At 43.8% G+C, this 17,120-nt stretch overlaps 1 protein-coding gene across 2 annotated transcripts in view; it reads right to left on the bottom strand.

Annotated features, from left to right (window-relative positions):
• ADGRD2 (adhesion G protein-coupled receptor D2) overlaps positions 1-17,120 on the bottom strand; it is a 322,387-nt gene that overhangs the window by 232,574 nt on the left and 72,693 nt on the right. For both annotated transcript variants that reach the window (XM_075324128.1, XM_075324127.1), the window contains 3 exons: positions 15,348-15,468; positions 9,131-9,239; positions 7,047-7,108 (listed from right to left, as the gene is read on the bottom strand). In XM_075324128.1, coding sequence (XP_075180243.1) covers positions 7,047-7,108; positions 9,131-9,239; positions 15,348-15,468 — 292 coding nt within the window. The remainder of the gene's footprint in view (positions 1-7,046; positions 7,109-9,130; positions 9,240-15,347; positions 15,469-17,120) is intronic.

Raw genomic sequence — 17,120 nt, 5'->3', positions numbered from 1 at the left:
AAGCCATTATACTAGCACACACTCAGTGAACCTAGTGGCATCCTATACGTGGCTATTGGACTTTGCTATAGTCCCACTAGTGCCAAGACATTTGCAGCACGTCTGCCTGCGTTGCACACTCCAACTAATTATAACTAAGCCATTATACTAGCACACACTCAGTGTACCTAGTGGCATCCTATACGTGGCTATTGGACTTTGCTATAGTCCCACTAGTGCCAAGACATTTGCAGCACGTCTGCCTGCGTTGCACACTCCAACTAATTATAACTAAGCCATTATACTAGCACACACTCAGTGTACCTAGTGGCATCCTATACGTGGCTATTGGACTTTGCTATAGTCCCACTAGTGCCAAGACATTTGCAGCACGTCTGCCTGCGTTGCACACTCCAACTAATTATAACTAAGCCATTATACTAGCACACACTCAGTGTACCTAGTGGCATCCTGTACGTGGCTATTGGACTTTGCTATAGTCCCACTAGTGCCAAGACATTTGCAGCACGTCTGCCTGCGTTGCACACTCCAACTAATTATAACTAAGCCATTATACTAGCACACACTCAGTGTACCTAGTGGCATCCTATACGTGGCTATTGGACTTTGCTATAGTCCCACTAGTGCCAAGACATTTGCAGCACGTCTGCCTGCGTTGCACACTCCAACTAATTATAACTAAGCCATTATACTAGCACACACTCAGTGTACCTAGTGGCATCCTATACGTGGCTATTGGACTTTGCTATAGTCCCACTAGTGCCAAGACATTTGCAGCACGTCTGCCTGCGTTGCACACTCCAACTAATTATAACTAAGCCATTATACTAGCACACACTCAGTGTACCTAGTGGCATCCTATACGTGGCTATTGGACTTTGCTATAGTCCTACTAGTGCCAAGACATTTGCAGAGCGCATCTGCCTGCGTTGCACACTCCAACTAATTATAACTAAGCCATTATACTAGCACACACTCAGTGAACCTAGTGGCATCCTATACGTGGCTATTGGACTTTGCTATAGTCCCACTAGTGCCAAGACATTTGCAGCACGTCTGCCTGCGTTGCACACTCCAACGAATTATAACTAAGTTACATTGTCAGGGATATTTATTCTTTATTATTCTGCTGTTAATAAAGCTAGACCACCACTGCAATCTTCACCACCTCTCAATTTTTACTACCACATTTTCAGTCCACAATCTTGTCGCAATCAACATGAGTGGCAAAATGACAGATGCTGGTGGAAAGGGGAAGAGGCGTGGTGGAAAAGGCAAAAAAGGTTTTGTCAGTGGGGAAGGTGCCAAAGCTCCATTATCATCTGCTGAAGATAGACCATCTACTAGCAAAAGTAAGATGTCTACTACTTATTGTGGACAATCCGATGTGCTCCCTTTTTTACGGACACGAACAAAAGGAACAAAGGTAGATGATGGGCAAAAAAGGAAAATGCTTGAATGGATCTCAAGTGGTCCAACAAGTGCCCTCTCAGCCACTTCAAGTACCGCATCCAAAAAACACCATTCCTCTGAGTTGTCATCCCAATCACACTTGATTTCTCCCAGCTCTGAAGTCTCCATCAGCCCTGCACAGTATGGTGGAACTGAGATGGCTGAGTCTGCAGAGCTGTTCAGTCACACTATAGCCTGGGAATCAGAGGTCTGCTCCCAAGCTACAGTGAGTACAGAACAGGAAATGGTCTGCAGTGATGCCCAGAACCTTTGTGACTCAGATTCAGGCCGTGAGGACCAAGTTTCTGAGCATAATGTTGACCCTTTGTCACAAACTGTAACACCTGTGGTTATAGACAATGAGGAACATACTGATGAAGATGAGACGCAGATACCCGATTGGGATGACAACTTAAATATTCGGTCAGGGCAAGAAGAGGCTCGGTCTGAGGGGGAGGGGAGTGCGAACACAACAATTGATGATGACGTTCTAGATCCCACCTACTGTCAACCCCCAGTCAGGCACTCGAGGAGGTCAACAGAGGCGGTGGAGGAGGATGCAACCGACGACGAAGTTACCTTGCGCCTTCCTGGACAGAGTCGGAGCACTGGTAGCACGTCTACAACTGCATCCTCAGCCACCACTCTGCCTATGAGCATTATTCGGGGTGGATCAACAGGTCGCATGGCCTCTAAGCCTTGCCTAGCCTGGGCCTTTTTTCACATCGAAAAAGATCGCCCAACTCATGTGATATGTAACATTTGTCATGATTCTGTTAGTAGAGGTCAAAACCTCAGCAGTTTGACAACTTCTTCCATGAATCGTCACATGAATAAATATCATAAGTCCCGGTGGGAAGCTCACCGTGCTGCTATGCCGGCTAGCGGAGCGAACCATCCACCGCCCGCCCCTTCCAGTGCATCCGCGCGCTCTTCATCTTCTAGGACTGTGGGGACAGCTGTCACACCTGTTTTTCCACGCAAAACTTCCACCACTGTAACCGCAACAGGCAGTTTGCTTGTAAGGTCGTCAGTTGGTTTGGAAGGGGAAACAAGTGAGTGTGTACAGCTCTCTCAGACATCGATAGCACCAACGTTGGATGAAGGCAACATCATGTCTCCGCCTGCACTTTCCTCACAAACCTGCATTTTTCCAGGGACACCCTACTCAACACCGTCTACACACAGCAGCCAGATCTCTGTCCCTCAGATGTGGTCAAATAAAAGGCCACTTCCTCCGACCCATGACAAAGCTAAGAGGTTGACTCTATCCCTCTGTAAGCTGTTGGCTACCGAAATGCTGCCTTTCCGCCTAGTGGACACACAGGATTTTAGAGACCTTATGTCTGTCGCTGTGCCCCAGTACCAGATGCCTAGTCGCCACTACTTCTCTAAGAAAGGTGTGCCCGCGCTACACCAGCATGTCGCACACAACATCACCGCTTCCTTGAGAAACTCTGTGTGTGAACGGGTGCATTTCACCACCGATACTTGGACCAGTAAGCATGGACAGGGACGTTACATGTCGCTGACTGGGCACTGGGTAACTATGGTGATAGATGGTGAAGGGTCTGCTGCACAAGTCTTGCCGTCCCCACGACTTGTGTGTCAATCCTCTGTCTGTCCAAGTTCCGCCACAGCTTCTGCATCCTCCACCTCATCTGGGTCCTCCACCTCCGCCCCAAGCCTGCCTGGTCAGGCCACCAGCGTTCTCACTGCGCAGAAGGAATCACGCACGCCTCATTACTATGCTGGCAGCCGAGCGCAACGGCATCAGGCGGTCTTTAGCTTGACATGTCTTGGTAATAAGAGTCACACAGCTGAGGAGTTGTGGTCAGCTCTGCGGTCCGAGTTTAATAAATGGTTGTCTCCACTCAACCTGCAGCCTGGTAAGGCCGTGTGCGACAATGCTGCAAACCTGGGTGCGGCCCTTCGCCTGGGCAAGGTGACACACGTACCTTGTATGGCTCACGTGTTGAACCTTGTCGTGCAGCAATTTTTAACACACTATCCCGGCCTAGATGGCCTTCTGAACAGGGCACGAAAACTGTCTGCTCACTTCCGGCGTTCAAGCGCCGCAGCTGAGCGACTTGCATCGCTACAGAAGTCTTTCGGCCTGCCGGTTCATCGCCTGAAATGCGATGTGGCGACACGCTGGAATTCAACTCTCCACATGTTACAGCGACTGTGGCAGCACCGCAGAGCCCTGGTGCAATACGTCATGACGTATAGCCTGGGCCAACGAGATGCAGAGGTGGGGCAGATCACCCTGATGGAGTGGTCTCAGATCAAGGACCTATGCACCCTTCTGCACAGTTTCGACATGGCGACGAATATGTTTAGCTCTGACAATGCCATTATCAGCATGACGATTCCAGTCATTTACATGCTGGAGCACACGCTAAACACTATTCGGAGTCAGGGGGTGGGACAACATGAAGGGGAGGAACTACAGGAGGATTCAAATGTGCAAGGGACAACAACATCACCAAGGTCCAGACGTTCATCACCAACGCAGCAGGCATGGGACCATGGGGAACAGGGATCGACAAGGGCGCATAGTAGCAGGCGAAATGTTGAGCAAGGTGCAGGAGAACATGAAGAAATGGAGGACGAACTGTCCATGGACATGGAAGACTCAGCGGATGAGGGAGACCTTGGTCAAATTTCAGTTGAAAGAGGTTGGGGGGAGATGTCAGAGGAAGAAAGAACGGGTAGCACCTCTATGCCACAAACACAGCGTGGACTTGGTCCGCATGGCTGCGCAAGACACATGAGTGCCTTTTTGTTGCACTACCTCCAACATGACAGTCGTATTGTCAAAATTAGAAGTGATGATGACTACTGGATTGCCACACTATTAGATCCCCGGTACAAGTCCAAATTTTGTGACATAATTCCAGCCATAGAAAGGGACGCACGTATGCAGGAGTATCAGCAGAAGCTGTTACTCGATCTTAGCTCGGCTTTTCCACCAAACAACCGTGCAGGTGCAGGGAGGGAATCTCCCAGTTGTAACTTGACAAACATGGGACGGTCTCGTCATCTTCACCAGTCTACCCGTACCAGTAGGACCGTATCTGGTGCCGGTAACAGCAATTTTATGGAATCTTTTCATAATTTTTTTAGACCCTCTTTTGCAAGGCCACCAGAGACAACAAGTCTGACACATACTCAACGGCTGGAGAGGATGATACAGGAGTATCTCCAAATGAACATCGATGCCATGACTGTGCAACTGGAGCCTTGCTCCTTTTGGGCTTCAAACATAGAAAAATGGCCAGAGCTCTCCAGTTACGCCTTGGAGATTTTGTCGTGTCCAGCTGCCAGCGTTGTCTCTGAACGTGTATTCAGTGCTGCTGGGTGTGTGCTGACAGATAAGCGCATGCGTCTGTCCAGTGACAATGTGGACAGACTGACGTTCATCAAAATGAACAAGTCATGGATCCAGAAGGAATTTACTACCCCTGTGTCATCCTGGGGAGAGTAAATGCTTGTGGATTTGGAATGTGCTTGATGCAAATCAAAACATCCTGTTTGCAACTAGGGCACAACTGCTGCCACTTAAGGAGTGGGTGTGTGTGGGGCCCAATTTTTTGAAAAAAGGGAGACTCCGCTTGGAGTAACCCTTGCTTGATGTGTTTTTAAAAGAAGCCAAGATGAACAGAGCTGGGATCAGGAAATACTTTGCTACCTACCCCGGTGTCATCCTGGGGACGGATAAGAATGGCGTATTTTTGAATGTGCTTGATGCAAATCAAAACATCCTGTTTGCAACTAGGGCCCAAGTGCTGCCACTGATGGGGTGGGTGTCTGTGTGGCCCAATTTTTGGAAAAAAGGGAGACTCCGCTTGGAGTAACCCTTGCTTACATTGTTTTTAAAAGAAGCCAAGATGAACAAGTCATGGGTCAGCAAAGACTTTGCTACCTACCCCGGTGTCATCCTGGGGACGGTTAATTATGGGGTATTTTTGAATGTGCTTGATGCAAATCTAGCTGTGAAGTGTACAACTAGGGCCCAAGTGCTGCCACTGATGGGGTGGGTGTCTGTGTGGCCCAATTTTTGGAAAAAAAGGGAGACTCCGCTTGGAGTAACCCTTGCTTGATGTGTTTTTAAAAGAAGCCAAGATGAACAGAGCTGGGATCAGCAAAGACTTTGCTACCTACCCCGGTGTCATCCTGGGGACGGATAAGAATGGCGTATTTTTGAATGTGCTTGATGCAAATCAAAACATCCTGTTTGCAACTAGGGCCCAAGTGCTGCCACTGATGGGGTGGGTGTCTGTGTGGCCCAATTTTTGGAAAAAAGGGAGACTCCGCTTGGAGTAACCCTTGCTTGCTGTGTTTTTAAAAGAAGCCAAGATGAACAGAGCTGGGATCAGGAAAGACTTTGCTACCTACCCCGGTGTCATCCTGGGGACGGATAAGAATGGCGTATTTTTGAATGTGCTTGATGCAAATCAAAACATCCTGTTTGCAACTGGGGCACAAGTGCTGCCACTGATGGGGTGGGTGTCTGTGTGGCCCAATTTTTGGAAAAAAAGGGAGACTCCGCTTGGAGTAACCCTTGCTTACATTGTTTTTAAAAGAAGCCAAGATGAACAAGTCATGGGTCAGCAAAGACTTTGCTACCTACCCCGGTGTCATCCTGGGGATGGATAAGAATGGCGTATTTTTGAATGTGCTTGATGCAAATGTAGCTGTGAAGTGTACAACTGGGGCACAACTGCTGCCACTGAAGGGGTGGGTGTGTGTGTGGCCCAATTTTTGGAAAAAATGGAGACTCCGCTTGGAGTCACCTTGCGGTGTTTTACATGATTTTAGAAGGGCGTGCCATGCCTATATCTGTGTCTCCTCCTCTTTTTCCTTGTCCAGCTGTTTTGTTTTCGCATGAGTATATGTCCTTGTCACTTTCCAATGTGTTTGAGTTGTTTGTCACCTTTAGGACACCTTTGAGGGTGTTTTCTAGGTGTTTTTCTGTGTTTGTGAATGCCTGCCATTGTTTCCTATGCAGTTCGAGTTCGGTTCGTCGAACGTTCGACGAACCGAACTCGAACGGGAGGTCCGTTCGGCGAACCAACCTCGAGCCGAACCGCGACCGGTTCGCTCATCTCTACTCGCGACATTGCTAGCAATCGCTAAATTTCCCCGTCAAAACATAGTCTATGACGTTCCCTGGGTCACATGGAGTGTCTGTGCAAAAGTTCGTGATTGTAAATGCGACGGTGCAAATTACTTTAGCGGACACACACACACACACATACATATACATACATACACTGAGCTTTATATATTAGATATACTGTATATATACACCTACGGCAGATGTCAGATTGTTTTATATTTATGTCACTTTTTTTTTTTTTATTTACTTTTCTTCAAAGTTCAGTTTGTTTTTTTCATACTGTAGGTGAATTGTGTAGAGAACGTGCGGGCTATGAACAATGAATAGACTCTGCCATCTACTGGCTTCAGCGGAAACATTTCCCAGTCTCCACAGGCTCATTTCCGTAAGCTATTGTCTGAATTTCCCCAGCACTTACATTATATAAGCCCTTTACATTGTATCAGTAACATATCAATAAGGCACTTACCCGATGCTGAAATCCCAAAAAACACAGACTGGACTGGTTCTGAGCTTGATCGATCTGTTCGGCTATACATTGTAACAAAGAAATGATCAGATAATGTGATATCGTATTGTAAAGAAAACAAGCGCTGAAAGCATAGTCACACTTCAATATGGGGAAGCCGTTAAGTAATGTTGCAATGTACTTTCACATTGATCAACTCCTGCTAGTAATATCAGGTATAAATGTGATATTCTGGATAAGCTCTAGATGAAGCCCTTAAGTGGGCGAAACCCAGTGTTCATCTAAGCTTGATATGTTGTTATGCTTCTAGTATTTTGTTTTTACCTTTGGAACTATATGTTATAAACAATCCCCCATTCCAAAGGAATATCTTTTCTTCCCTTTACACCCTTTCAGGAGTGTAAGAGATAATTATACATCAGCGCAAAAACTATGAAGCACAGTTTGACACAGGGAGGGACCACTGAAATAATCCTTGGACTGACCATTACCATTTCCATTTACAAGGATTCCCTTTGAAGAATAAAATAAATTAATGTACTCTATCTAGGTATTTATTTATAATCATATTCCTTTTAACTAGGAAATAACACTAATTTTTGGGAGGTAATTACTATAGAATGAAATTAGCTGCCATCTCGTTACAGTTAAAGAAACCTGTCCTAGAAAGTTATTAGACAGCAGTCTGTGTGCTTGTGCAGAAATAATCTTCCCTACTCCCTATTTGCTCTCTGGATCTTCAGATCTAACAATCGGAATTGCAGGGTGCTGGGGTAAGAAGAGGCTGCTCACACTGCTGTCCACCATTTTTGTCTCATTTCATATTGGAGATATGAAGAGTGCTGAGCTATAAAAGGCTGAATCCACTGTTTTCCACCATATCAATCCGATCTAATACAGGAGATACCAGGGCCAGGGGTGTTGCGTTAAGAAGTGGCTGCTGACACTACTGAGAACCCTATGTATCTAATGTAATTATAATACTGGAAAAAACAGTGTTGCCGAGGTAGGAAGAGGCTGTCCCCTCTGCTGTTCACCCCGCCTACTTAATGTAGTACTAGGGGTGCTGAGGTAAAAAGACATTGCTCACACTACTTAGAACCCCATCTATCCAATCTATTACTGGAGATACCAGGAGCGTTTAGGTGATAAGAGGTTGCTCACACTACTGTCCACCATTTCTTTCTGATCTATTAGTGTAGATATCTGGGTGCTGAGGTAAGAAGAGACTACTCACACTGCTTTCCACCTGTCTTTATGATCTAATACTGGAGATATCAGGGGTGCTGAGGTAAGACGATGCTCCTCACACTGCTGTCAATCTGTCTTTCTGATCCAATACTGTAGCTACCAGGGGTGCTGACGTAAGAAGAGGCTGCTCATACTGCTGTCCACCTTGCTTTCTGATCTAATATTGGAGATACCAGGGGTACTGAGGTAAGAAGAGGCTGCTCATACTGCTGTCCTCCTGATCTACTACTAGAGATACCAGGGGTGCAGCGGTAAAAAGAGGCTGCTCACACTGCTGTCCACCTTGCTTTCTGATCTAATATTGGAGATACCAGGGGTACTGAGGTAAGAAGAGGCTGCTCATACTGCTGTCCTCCTGTCTTCCTGATCTTCTACTAGAGATACCAGGGGTGCAGCGGTAAGAAGAGGCTGCTCACACTGCTGTCCACTTGTTTTTATGAAACGCTGCTGTGTGCTTTATATGCTACATACTGTGATAAGGTCCAGGTCTCAGCAGCAAAGCTTACTACTGCACATGTTCATAGGTACAAGACAGCAGCCATTTTAATGTTCTATACCCATTACCTACCTAAACAAAATCAGTATTTATTTCTAATGACTAGAGGTGAGCGAACCCTTTGAATTCGCTTCTGAACCCGGACTTGACTGGAACCCCAATGGAAGTTACTGATTGGGCAGTTCAGGTCTCTGCCCACATACAGCAATTTTTTGTACACCCCACAGTAAACTGGTGTAAATTGCATGATTAAACAGCCCAGTAGTGTATGTATCATTTAATGCACCTTACATCTGCTACAAATATCTGTACGCAATATTTGATGTGTAATACTCACCGGTATCTCAGTGTGCCACAAATAATACTGCACAGAAGTGCTTATTTCTCGCTCTCCGGCTAGTACAGTTGACGATATAACAGAGGATCCAAGGTAAGTGCCCACATGTCTGAAGACAAAGCATAAATTGTAGGTGTTAACAGGAAAGAGTTCCATAACTCATTAAAAGGTTTGTCCAGTAACTTATGTACCAAAACCAACTAATATTACCAAAATACCAAAAAATATATATATAGAAAAAAACACACATGCCTGCCTTGTACTCCAATAGAAATAACACCTTTTTGTAGCTATCAGATGTGCCAGTCATGAGATATCTATCATATGTCATATGCAAATCAGGGAGGAAGTGCACTGTATGAATTTGGATGGTTTCCAGCTTTTGAGTTTTCTTACAAATAAAGAAATTCACAGAATTCAGATATGCAGTGGATTTGCCATGTGGATCTGCAGGCAAAACATCTCCAGCATATCACAGTATAAGCAAAGTGGTTTTTACATAATTTTAACATACAGGATTTAAGCTGCAAGAAAAATCATTAGCCGAAATTTATCTGGGGTGAAGATTTTAAATTTCCAACATGTACTGATGGTGGCTCTGGTGCTGCATTCATGTACTGACGGTGATTCTGGTGCTGCATTCATGTACTGATGGTGGTTCTGGCACTGCATTGATGTACTGACAGTGGCTCTTGGGCTGCATTCATGTACTGACATTGGCTCTGGTGCTGCATTCATGTACCGACAGTGGTTCTAGTGTGGCATTCGTGTACCGACAGTGGTTCTGGCACCGCATTCATGTACTGACAGTGGCTCTGGTGCTGCATTCATGTACTGACAGTGGTTCTAGCATGACATTCATGTACTGACAGTGGTTCTGGCACTGCATTCATGTACTGACAGTGGCTCTGGTGCTGCATTCATGTACTGACAGTGGGTCTGGCACTGCATTTTTGTACTGATGGCGGTTCTGATCTTACATAAATTCAACAATCTAGAACAAGCTTCATGGCTATGTTAAAATGTAACAATGCTCAACTGAGATCTTTTTTGAGATTATCATGGATAATTTGGATAAATTCTGCTCAGCCTCTAATCCAAAAATGGAATGTAAATTAGAGTATTTTCACATTTCTATTTTAGAGCAGAAATTCAGCAGAATCTCTCTAAATCCTCTTCAATTACTCATAACTTGGTTCTAGTGATGTATTAATGTAATGATGGTGGTTCTGGTGATGTATTTATGTAAGTACACCTTACATGAGGCTGGCTTCCCACATCCTCTTGATGTCTGATGCGTACTTTCCGTTATAAAAAAAAATACAAACTGTTGTTGCACCTGGTGTCTTCATCTCTGACACCAAGTCATCAGCAGTGTAGACTTATCCCCTTCTAGGCATCTGTCTGTCCCTTTAAAGCAGGCTTGTGCTGCGAGCCTGCATTATTCCCCATGCATGTAACTGATGTGATCAGCCGACATGTGCAACTCTGATCCACCCACTCCTGCTAACTATTGAGATTGAGCTGTCATTTTCTGACAGTGGGATTTATCGCGCTCCGGCAGAGAACGCACCATTCCCTCATAATGTGATCACGGGGCATTGAAGGGTTGTCATTACAGCGTGGAGTTAGTGAGTGCTGCCACTCACAGAAGATCAGCATTTCTGCTTTACAGAGAGATACTGAAGCATCGCTCTGATCAGGAGAGGCGATCGGACTGGGCAGTCATGAAGTTCCCCAAGGAGACTAATCATCAATAAAACGTGTACAAAAAGTTTTTTAAAAAAAGAAAAAAAATTTATAAAAAGTACAAATACACCCCCTTTTACCTCATTGAAAATAAAACAATTTTTAAAAAAGTTCAGAAATGCCCGATCTATCAAAATATAAAATCAATTAATATGATCCGTACACTGTGTAGTGAGAAAAAAAAATCACAATGCCAGAATTACGTTTTTTGGTCACCGTAACATTGCATTAAAATGCAATAACAGGCGATCAAAACATCACATCTACCCAAACATGGCGTAATTAAAGATATCAGCTCAAGACACAAAAAATAAGCTGCCACTGAGCCCCAAATCACAAAAAATAAGAATTCTACGATTTTGGAAAATGGCGACAAAAGCGCAATTCTTTTATTTATTTTTTTAATAATAATTAAATAAAAGTAAAACTATACAATGTTTGGTGTCTACGAACTCGTAACAACCTGGGGAATCATAAAGGCAGGTCCGTTTTACCATAGAGTGAACATAGTAAATAAAAAAATAAAAAAAATAGTAAAAAATAAATAAAAATGTTCCTGTTTTTCCGGTACAGAATAAATGGCGTCATTCAAAAGTACAACTTGTCCCGCAAAAAAAAAAAAAAGCCCTCCTATGGGTATATTGATGGAAACATAAAAAAAAAAATGTTATGGCTCTTGAAAGAAGGGGAGGATAAAACGGAAATCTGAAAATGGCCGGGTGGTGAAGGGGTTAATGCAATATTGGTAATACTATACGTCTGATAAAAAGAATAAAGCAGGACAATTAACAGTCTCCAGGCCATAAAAGAGCAGAGAAAGGGAGATATGAGATCAATAATAATAAACGCTAAATATAAATGTGAAGATGCTACAATGTGGCGCTATGACCCTTCCGAATGTGGTATTCTTATTGTTACATGGCAGTAAAGGCTACAAAATGTAAGAAGGATATACACTTCTACAATTCTACAACATCAAGGAACCTCAAGTGCCGTATTGATCAGCAAATCAATAAAACTTACAATAGTCTCTGTTCATACAATATATACAGAAAATGCCCAACGTAACAAGGTTATCAGCAACTATTTTTTTTCCCAGTATTTGTACAGTTGCTCATTTTGCAACATAGGATCATGAAAAAAATCATTTCGTTTGTGGCCATCGCATTGCCCGCAACATCCATAAATAACTATCAAAGAAGTGTGATGTACAGTGCCGCCTAGTGGTCAGTCTACATATTGCAGCAATACATTTTTAAAGTAGTTTGGTGTACAAAATGGGGATCTGACTGCGGAGATCCAATGCTTCGAGGTGTGCTGCAAAATTTTACCCTTATAGAGGGGTAAATACTCTTATTAACGAGACCATTTTTGAGTGTGATGAATTCCCTGACCTGAGTAATCATTATAAGTTTGTATATGCTGTAATACATCAGTTATGTGATATGCAGCAATCCAGTGAATATAACGGTCATCTACTTCTGGATAGATGACGATATGAATATTGAATTGTAGTCATCATACCTATGCGCCTAGCGGGATACCTGACCTAGATATCCCCTAGTGCTGGGCCCTAAATAGGGAAAAGGTGGGGTGAGCTCTTCGAAAACCCCACTAAACACTAAAGGAAGACACAAGGAGGACACACAGGGGGAAAAGCATGAACTACTTATCCACAGGAGTTCAGCAAGCTTCAGCCACAATACTACAGATGAGCGCAAGCCACCTGATTGCAACCAGAGCCAGAATGAGCTGAATAATATCACAGCACCAGTCCAAGGGAGAAGGGAGTATTTAAGCACCAAGAGAATACTGATAATCAGCAGCTGAGTGGATGGCGAGCTCCTGCTGGGTCCAAAAGGGGGAGAGATGAAAATCCAGCAGGAAAGCTACCTATTACTTTAGACTGAGTCCCAATGGGAACAGAGCTGTCAATGAATTTAAAGCGCTGTAGAATTCATGGTGCTATATAAGTGAATAAATATTATTATTATATATTATTAATACAATGAATACTGCCAGCAGGAGCAATAGAAAGTCAGAGAGCATTGTGACCTTCTATTGTCAGAAACCACATTACTGTATGGCACCTGTGACACTCCGGAAAAATTTCATTCTCTCTGTCGTGGGCGGAGGGGCCGCGCTCGCTACACTCGGGCCCGGGGCTTCTGCTGCTGCTCAGTGGCTCGAGCGGTGGGCCGGACTTGGGGACTGGAGCAGCGCTCCTCGCCCAAGAGTGAAAAGGGGGTGGTTTGTTTAGGGAGATAGTTCGTGACGCCACCCACGGGTCGTGGTGATAATCGGCACCACCGCTGCTGGTAACGGGGATCCCGGGAGCGATGGCAGGGAGCAGCTAGGATGTTGGTTCCCCCTCCGTGGGTAGGGGTTGGTGATCCCGGGGCCCGGTGGTGGAACGGGGAGGCTGGATGGCCGGGGTGCAGGGTTGCAGGGGCAGCGCGGCGCGGTGCCGGATGGCACTGTTGTACTCACTCAGGCACAAATTCACAGAGTCTCTGGTAAACTAGAAACTGCCGGAGTCCATAGCCTTCTGTATGGAGGGTGTTTAAGTCCCACACACGGTGCAGCAGCCCCTGTTCTTTCCCTGCAGCCAGGTGCCTTTTTCTCCACTCTTTCTCTTTCTTTCCTCCTCAGCCGGGAACGGGGAGTCCACTCCCCTGCAGTGATCCGGGATCTCTTTCGATACCGGCGGGCCACTACCTTGCCCCGGTCACCTCAAGTCCCTTCCTCACTAACAGCCTGTCCCGGCCCTTTTGGAGCACGCTTCTCTAGCAGCCCGGGAGCTACAACTCCGGACTCCTCTCCTTTCCCTCTCCCCACACACTCTGCTCCAGCCCCTCCCCTGCTGCTCTGTTTTGCTCTTACACTGGGGGAGGTGTCTGTCCTGCTGCACTGGTGTGGGATCAGGTTACCAAGGAGGGGAATGGCCTGCACTTTGCTGGATGTCTGCAGGCTCTGTGACACCCTGGTTTTGCCAGGGCATCACATCTCTAATTCAGAGTTGAATGCCAAATTCACTCAATGCAAATTGCAAAAAGTTCAGATTCGGGGATATTCAAATTTTTGTACAATTTAAGACAAATGTAATTCACATCAAAGTTGCTCATCTCTACCGGTAATGTAGTCGGCTGTGAGCAAATCAGGAAATCAGCGGCCTTTCCATTACATGTGCATTTCCTCTAGCCGTGGTATGCACTAGATGAAAGATTGAAGTGTAGAGCAAATATTGGTACGTTGCAATTTTTAATAGTACAAGTTGCATAGAAAGCCTGTAAAATAATGTGAGGATGTATCCTATCTCTAGGCAATCAATCAACTGCTACCATAGCTAAATAGGCAGAACAGGGAAAAAAGTGTAACTTAAATCCACAGAGGATAATTAGGAAAAAATGAAATAAAAATCCTCTATTTTTTAATCCTTTCCATTGGATGAAGCAATAGTAATTATACACGGCAAATGAAAAAAGACACGTCAGATGGAAAAAGATAAGGGAATGGGATAAAGCAATTCTCCCCCCCCCCTGAACCCAAGTGTCTTTCGACTGGATCAGCATTGAGAACAAAAATGTTATACATTTAAATTGGTATTTGCTATATTTGTCCGTAAAAAAAAACCAAACAAACATAAAAATAATATGATTAATTTGTGGATTTTTGATTTGGTAAACCTCATTAATTTATTTGCTTTTTTTATTTGATGAACTTCATTAATTTATGGATTTTTGATTTGGTAAACCTCATTAATTTGTAGATTTTTGATTTGGTGAACCTCATTAATTTGAGGATTTTTGATTTAGTAAACCTCATTAATTTATGGATTTTTGATTTGGTGAACCTCAATTTATGGATTTTTTATTTGATAAACCTTATTAATTTGTGGGTTTTTCATTTAGTGAACCTCATTAATTTGTGGATTTTTGATTTGGTGAACCTCATTTTTTATGGATTTTTGATTTGTGAACCTCATTAATTTGTGGATTTTTGATTTGGTGAACCTCATTCATTTATGGATTTTTGATTTGGTGAACCTCATTAAATTTGTGGATTTTTGATTTGGCAAACCTCAATAATTTGTGGATTTTTGATTTGGTGAAACTCATTAATTTTGGATGTTTGATTTGGTGAACCTTATTTATGGATTTTTGATTTGGTGAACCTCAATTTGTGGATTTTTAATTTGGTGAATCTCATTAATTTGTGGATTATTTTATTTGGTGAACCTCATTAATTTATGGATTTTTGATTTTGTAAACCTTGTTGATTTTTGGATTACATTAGCTTACATTAGGGATATCACTCCGATAGCAAAAATAATCTAGGTGGGGCTTTCGAAATCTTCCAGTATATGGAGCTGGGTGGATTTGGCTCATGACTTAAAATGTTATAAGGATTGCATAAGAGACAAATAATGCATGAACAAAGGTAACACTATGAAGCATTGGTCACTCACTCGTATCCGCCATCTGAGATAGAGGCATCTCCATGAATGAATCTTTGACTCTGGTCTTCAAACACATATTGAAAGGAGTTTAAACTTGACCACGTGTTCACCACTGTAACCTCCGTCTGACCTAGAGTGATTGAAAAATTCATGTAAAAGAAGTGACTGCACATTACATTTAAGAAATCAAAAAAATTCTGAAGAACAAGATGGCATTTCCATATGTCTTCTCAAAGTGTTGTGCCGATAATGGTCTCCTACCTGACCTTTCAACCCTGGCAGTCATAGTATTGCTTGAAGCCCTGGAGTAGAGCTCAAGCCTTACTGATAGACTTAATGTTACAATTTTTCGTAAAATGTTTCTTGGGTTGTTGCATTTCCAGTGCTTTTGCAGACCTTTTGGGAGCAATAAGGCCAAAAAAGTGATTGTATTCTGCATATCACACTTAGCCCCTGAAGGCACCTTCTTTTCAAAGAATAGTTAAATACCTTGTAAAAAAAAATCTTAGTCCCCCTGATTTTGACGCTGTTTTCCGTTTTGCTCTACGTCACTCTATTAGAAAGATATTCATATTTGTTGCTTTTGGAGCGCAGCATGTGAAATCTCTGCTTGTAGTTTAACAAGGCATTTCTTCACAGTTTTTCTAAGGGTGTGTACTTTCATCTGTTTCTTCCAGACAATGCAAATCACAGCTCAGCAGCTGATCTTCCAGTCTCAGACAATAATGAGCTACGAGGGGCTGCTGATAATGCTTTGGCTTTGTGATGTTTTTTTGCTTCTATGGTAACGAATGTTACATCACATGAAAGCCTTATGTGTCTAATATATGTTTTCAAAATTTTGTGTTTGTTGCTTAATGTAACAGTGTTCTACGCACGCGGGAAAACAAAATGGCGGAGTCTAATACGATATTTACAGCAAATGAGAGCAGAGGAGGGATAAAATTCTTGTTTCTGCAAGGAAAGTCCACAAAGGATATTCATGGTGATATGTCGCAGACATTGGGGGATCAATGCCCTTCATATTCCACAGGTAAGAACTCGGGTGCCAAATTTTTAAACAGGCCACTTCAGCACCAATGATGAGGAACGTACTGGACGACCGAGAGTGGTTGTTGTTCCGGAGATTGTCGATGCTGTGCACAACCTCATACTGTAGAATCAACGAATTTCAGCTACAGCAATAGCAGACATCATGGGGATTTCCCGTGAAAGTGTTTGTGTCATTATCCATGAACATTTGGATTTTGGATATGAGGAAGCGATCTGCAATGTGAGTCCCCAAATTTTTGACAACAGATCAGAGAAGCTTTCGAGTGAAAACTTCCCAGTCCATTTGTCAGCATTTCCAGACTGATAAGAACTTCCTGGATCGACTGGTCACTATGGATGAGACCTAGATTTATTTTTATGACCCTGAAAACAAGGAGCAGTCAAAAGAGTGGAGGCACAGTGGTTCTCCTCATCCAAAGAAGTTCAGCGTGAAAAAAATCAGCCACTAAGGTGATGGCATCTGTGTTCTGAGATAAGGAGGGCGTGCTTCTAGTGGACTACCTTCAAAAGGGTTCCACCTCCAATGCAAGGTATTACATTGATTTTGTGGACCAATTGAAGGCAGCTCTGAAGGCCAAAAGGTGCGGGAAGGCTGTCCAAAGGAACCTTGTTCCGGCAAGACAACGCCTCCGCTCACACAGTACAAGCAACAACAGCAAAACTGGTAGAGCTGAGCTTCCGCTGGTTGACCACCCACCTTATTCACCAGATCTAGATCCCTCCGACTAT

The sequence above is a fragment of the Anomaloglossus baeobatrachus genome, chromosome 9 (genome assembly GCF_048569485.1).
Source record: "Anomaloglossus baeobatrachus isolate aAnoBae1 chromosome 9, aAnoBae1.hap1, whole genome shotgun sequence".
In the NCBI taxonomy this organism is placed as follows: Eukaryota; Metazoa; Chordata; class Amphibia; order Anura; family Aromobatidae; genus Anomaloglossus; species Anomaloglossus baeobatrachus.
Note: the sequence above shows the minus strand (reverse complement) of the source record. Positions and strands in the feature narration are given on the sequence as shown.